The sequence below is a fragment of the Stegastes partitus genome, unplaced genomic scaffold, assembly GCF_000690725.1.
Source record: "Stegastes partitus isolate 25-593 unplaced genomic scaffold, Stegastes_partitus-1.0.2 Scaffold140, whole genome shotgun sequence".
Taxonomy (NCBI): Eukaryota; Metazoa; Chordata; class Actinopteri; family Pomacentridae; genus Stegastes; species Stegastes partitus.
In genome coordinates, this window is record NW_007577871.1 from 272900 (window position 1) to 278739 (window position 5840).

The following is a 5840-nucleotide window of genomic DNA, read 5'->3' on the forward strand; positions in this document are numbered from 1 at the left end:
AATTTGCTGACCACAGTTTTTAAAAAAAAATATTGTGTCATCATCTAAGACCCAAATTTCATAATTTCTTTATTTTTTAAACTCATTGAGATGTGCTTTTGTAAACTGCTTATTTATATTCCATTTAGTTGTTGTTTGTATTTACAAAGTTTAGAAAAAAGGGATAAAAAGCAGGTACAAGTACCTAATACATAGGTCAAAGGATGGTAAATGTATATTGTATTTTTTGAACAAGACAAGTGGACAGCCATGCAGTGCAGTAGGTTTAAAGTTCCCCGCAGATGAAAGACACATTCCTACTCTGCATGTCGCTGTGTTCCTCAGACAGATTCCCAGCTGGGACCTGCTCTAATCTCCTGGCAACAATATTGACATAGAAATAGAAACTCTGGAGAGGACAAGACTCTAGCTGTCTGCCTGTCAGTACTGGCTACATATACATCTGGTACAGAGTTCCTCTGAACACATATGTTCTGCTTAAATTAGATACACAGGGATTCTAAACAACCAAAGGAACAGTTCAGTGTTTTGTGAAATATGACTGTTTACTGTTTTACCCAGAGGTACCAAAAAGATTGATATTTATGTCATCTTTGTGCACACAGGATTTGTTTAACCTAGCTTAACTGAACGAAACTGTGAGCTTAAATCTCTCCAAAGTCCAAGGCTTAAGTCTGACACTGTTATAAGCGAAATTCTTGCCAGTATGGTAACATGCTCACAAAGGCGAAGCTGAAAGGCTGATATTTAGCAGGTACAGTGTTTACATATTCCCACTTTAGTTTAGTCTGCTAGCCTGCTACTAAACAAAGTACAACTGAAGTTATGGAAATGTCTTAAGTGATGGACACTCAGTCATAAACCAAAAAAAAAACTCAAACACTAAAATCTTGGATTAATTTGACAAATTCTAAACCAGTTATGATGTAATTTGTTTCCATCCATTCAACAGTTTTCAAAGATTGTTATTAAGACATTTCACTGAAACATTCCTGGTGTGTCTTTTATTATTTCATTTTAGGATCATCCTCACCTTGACTTTCCCTGATTGAGATCTGCCTGCAACCATGACAACCAAATCCAACCAAAACAGCACTCTTCTGGGTGGCAAAGCTTCCTCCTCTCCTCTCTTGTCCTCTTCTCCTCGCCAGCGCCTGGTCACCAAAGATGGACGCTTTGCCCTTCATCCTCCTCTTTCCCCTTCAGGCTCATGGCGTGGATCCTCAGGTAGAGCCTGGTTGCTGGCCCTGCAGGACCTATGGGGACTCTTGGTGAGTCTGCGCTGGAGATGGGTCCTTCTGGCCTTCTGTGCCTCCTTTCTGGCCCACTGGCTGTTGTTTGCCTGCCTGTGGTACTTGCTGGCCCATCTCAATGGAGACCTGGCTGTGCAGGATCATGATGCGCCCCCACAGGGTCATGTGGTTTGTGTGAAGCACATTACAAGCTTCACTGCTGCCTTTTCCTTTTCCCTGGAGACACAACTGACCATCGGCTATGGCACCATGTTCCCCAGTGGAGACTGTCCCAGTGCCATTGCACTGCTGGCTGTGCAGATGCTGCTGGGGCTCATGCTGGAAGCTTTCATCACAGGTACAACTCTTGGTAAAAACATCACAACTCTGAGGACACAATCTCAATGCTAGGTTTAATTTACACATTGGAAGCCAAACTGAAGTAAGAACTGATGAATTTTAAGATATTAAAATGTTGTTTTTTTCGAAGACATTTGAAAAGTGGGGACTGTTGTGTATTCTAGGAGTAGATATTTACATATTCATAATGGCAGGTGTTTAAGTGATGTGTCAAAATCTGATTCACCATCATGTGTGTTTCCTTTTCCATCAGTCTTACACTCCTACCAGTCACCTCAGGTGTGTTTAGCCAAATTGCCCCTAACCTTATACCCAACTAGTTACTTTGAAAACACCATTCATTTCCTGCCCAGAACTCATAGAAACACCATTTCAAGAGGAAGTTCTGCCCCTCTGTGACAGAGAGAGAATATTACATCAACATAGTATTAACTTGTGGGTTGTGTGTACCCTTAAATTTCTAATAGAAATGAGGTATACAAAGATTGTTTAAGCACAGAAGCACTGTGACGCAGGAACAGTTTACTGTTTCAAAGACTTAGACGCTGACAAAATGTGACACCTGCTGGGTGACCACTGGAATTGCATTTATGCTGAAGACTCAAATCCAAGTCTAAGATAAAACTGAATTATTTCAGAACAGGGGACAACGCTCTATATTCAAATAATTTGTTCAGCAAACAATGGATTATAAAAATGGGCCACTTTAATACTACAGCTCCACATTTAAACACTATGGCTGATGTTCCCTGATTTAACATTACAATAAGCCTCTCTAATGTGAGAGAGGTGTAATGGGCCTCAAGCTGTCATTGTTTTTACGATCTTGATTGCAGCTGTACCAAGTTGTCCAGTTCTCAAATGATTATTCATGGCTTCTGTCATCAGAACAGCAGCTCAAAATAAATCACTTTCCTCAAGTAGTACTACCTCAACATGTCTCAAAAGTACACTACTTAAGTATTGTATTTTAAGTACTCTATTTTCTGTTTCTTGTTATATTTCTACTTCACTGCAGAGGGAAATAATGTATTTTGCACTGCACTGCAGTTGTCTGACAGCTACAGTTTGTGGTTATGTCATGCATATAGAACCTTTAGCTGTGTAGTATACACAGATAGCATAGCATGAGCAGCACATTAGCAAAGAAGCACCAGCAGCTCTCTGTGCTGTTTGTCATGCAGATTTTGGATCCATTCACACAAATAGCCTTGACGCACAACAATACACTTCTAGTCAAGAATGCTTCACACCATAAGCTTGGAAATATGAGTCTTTACGCCACCTGTGGAGACAGATGGATTGGAAAAATAGAAGCATACCTGTTCCTTCAGACACGTGAGCTGGATTTTTTGGTCGAAAAACACAACTGAACCAGTTTCTGTGTAGACTCACTGGCAACAGCCAGTGCCCTGCATCGGGACATTATATATTCCATCCACCACAGACACTGAACTTATTTATGTTCAGTCCACCTGCAATTAAATAATACTTAATGTAAATTAGCACCTTATGTACATTATTTGTTGATCAAAGTACGTGCCTTAAATTGATCCCAGGGGACAAATCAAATTTTTTGAATTGAATTGAATTGAATTGAGTTGAAGAGCCAGCCTATGCAAGGACTCCATTTCATCTCATCATGACTACATTCTTGAATTACATCCGACGCTGACCCAAAACTAATTCATGCTACCTTACCAGATTTTGTGTAGGGCCACAGGGCAAATGGAAAAAAATATTCAGACAGTGCAGTCTGTTTACTACGCATGAAAAGACAAAGACAGAAACCATATTATTAATGTTACTATGAATTGTCATGTTTCAAAGTTATTCCATTACACGTGGTGCCCATTGATTTTGAGCTTCAAGAACATTTTGTGGTTCTACCTCTGCTGCTGTGTTGGAACCTATTTTCTTCCATTGTGGTTTACTAAAAACCAGGCAAAACCTTTACAGTAACGAGGTCAGAACACATCATCATCACAATATATTGAAGTCTCATTGTGTTCATTTTCAGGTGCATTTGTAGCCAAGATTGCCCGTCCACAGAAGCGGGCAGGAGCCATTCAGTTCAGCCCACAAGCAGTAGTAGGCCAACACCAGGGCCAGACGTGCCTCATGCTACGAGCCACAAACCTGCTGCAGCGACCTCTGGTAGATGTAAAGGTGAGTGCTGTGCTCTATGAGGAATATGAAGGCCAGGCTCTACACCAGACCTCTCTGGACTTCCACTTGGACCATCTGGGTCAGCAGCCATGCCCCTTCTTCATTTTCCCACTCACCTTTTACCATCCCCTGGATCGCCGGAGCCCCCTCTTCCCTGCTCTGTGTGAGGGCGCATCCAACCACTTTGAGTTGGTGGTCTTCCTGTCAGCTTTGCAGGAGGGAACTGGTGACTCCTGCCAGAAGAGGACCTCCTACCTGCGTCAAGAAATCCAGTTTGATCGCCGCTTTGTCCCTGCCTTGGGGCTGGATGCTCGGGGGAGATACATGGTGAGCACCCAGCACTTTGACACGGCCCACTCAAAGGAGCCCTTGAACAAGGACTGTGTGGTGCAGATCAATGGCGATGGCAGCGACAGGATGGAATAAAAATGCGCAAGAAGAAGTCTCATGGGGACAGAAGGAAGTTTCTGATGTAGACAGATATTTTTGTCAGGAGGTATTTAATTAATTTAGGTAAATCTGAATTTATGCTTTAACATTTAAAATTAAAATGTATATCAGACATGCTGCAGGCTCCCTTCCTCCTTCCTCCAATCTTCTAGAGTGACCAGTAGGAGCCTGGGAAAAGTGGGTGGGTGAGTGGTTTTATTTTTGTTGTTCTGGCCATAGGATCTGTCAAGATAACATGCTCGTTAGAATTTGTGTTCTCAAAGCAAGGCACACATTACTGAAAAATACACTAACACTACGAGATGAAAATAAAAACCAAGTTTAAATATAGAAAGTAGTTAGTGCAATTGTAGAATAGTAGAATTTTTACTTCCTTATGCTTTCTTTTCATGTAAGATTTTGTAACTGGATTATATTTGAAAACATGTAATTCTGTTGTGGTGGCACAATGACTTTTAAATTTAGTCCCGCTTCAGTTCAAATAATCAGGATCAGTTTTTATTGAACACATAGAAATTTGATTGTCCTATATACGTATCCAGATTGCTGACTGAATATGCACACATGCCAGTGACATGTCTTGATACAAAGGTACAGTTTTGAAATAGTTAATGTGACATTCCTGTAACCACCAAACTTAACCACCTACTCTTACTGTGATTAAAAAACATTTCTTTTTGCTTCAAAATTGGTAGAACTGCAGTTGGGAAGTTTTACAACAAGTTCAGTAGCATTTACTCTCTAATTTACAGTTTTGATTAGACAAAAGTAAAAATGACATTTTGGGCTAAGGTTTTTCAAGGCCTAGTTTTCATGATTTCCTCATTTCAGTAACCCAAAAACTAAATTCCTGTTTTTTGCTGCTCCAAAAGGGATTTTTTTTCTCCGCCTCTCCTGATGTGATGCTATATTAAAATTTCTCATAACCAGGATAAAGGCTTATGCTGTTTGATCCTAAAGTAACGCCCACATGTTTGAACATTTCCGATTTTTCTGACAATAATTCGAGAAGATGGAAATGCAATGATCCCACAAGAATTTGTACAGAACACAGAGATTTATTTATGATTCAATGAAAACTGTTTTCATGCTTTTCTCCAGGCATCATGTCACTTTTGAGTTGTGAACCTGGAATACATTCTGTCATCACAGGTTTAAACTTAAAATCTTTATATTAGAATGTTCAAGACTTTACACAAAAGAGAAAAACATGCATTGCATTCAAATTAAACCATATAATGTGCTCAAATTCTTAAGCAATAAAAGGTTCAAATAGATATGACAGGAATAATGATGAATGGATATTGGCAGCTTGGTCCCAAGCAGATAGATTTAAGAGCAGATCTAAACTTTTCCATTTCCAAACTACAAGAAGCAGCATGATATGTCACAAATGAATGCTCGTCATGGTGGCACTGCACTGTGGTCAGCAAGAAGGCTCTGGGTTTGAATGTGGCTGCATAGGATCTTTCTGTGTGGAGCAAGCACTCTGTCTCTATGCCTATGTAGGATTTCTCTGGGTTCTCTTAAGGTAATTGACTACTCTACGCCTGTGGGTGTAAATATAAGCAAGAATGGTTCTCTCTCTCTCTCTCTCTCTCTCTCTCTCTCTCTCTCTCTCTCTCTCTC

The 5840-nt window shown here is 40.3% G+C and overlaps 1 protein-coding gene across 1 annotated transcript; it reads left to right on the plus strand.

The window, feature by feature from the left end:
* Positions 1-1067: 1067 nt before the first annotated feature.
* kcnj13 (potassium inwardly rectifying channel subfamily J member 13) lies at positions 1068-4602 on the plus strand. Its single transcript, XM_008278977.1, has 2 exons — positions 1068-1590; positions 3613-4602. Exons 1-2 carry the CDS (start codon positions 1068-1070, stop codon positions 4185-4187), a joined length of 1098 nt encoding a protein of 365 aa, XP_008277199.1. The 3' UTR covers positions 4188-4602.
* The last annotated feature ends 1238 nt before the right edge of the window (positions 4603-5840 follow it).

Bases quoted from the DNA above. Each gene is read 5' to 3' on its own strand.
- kcnj13 (XM_008278977.1), top strand. From the start codon at position 1,068: ATGACAACCAAATCCAACCAAAACAGCACTCTTCTGGGTGGCAAAGCT. The intron at 1,591-3,612 runs GTACAACTCTTG...GTTCATTTTCAG, and splicing joins GCTGGAAGCTTTCATCACAG to GTGCATTTGTAGCCAAGATT.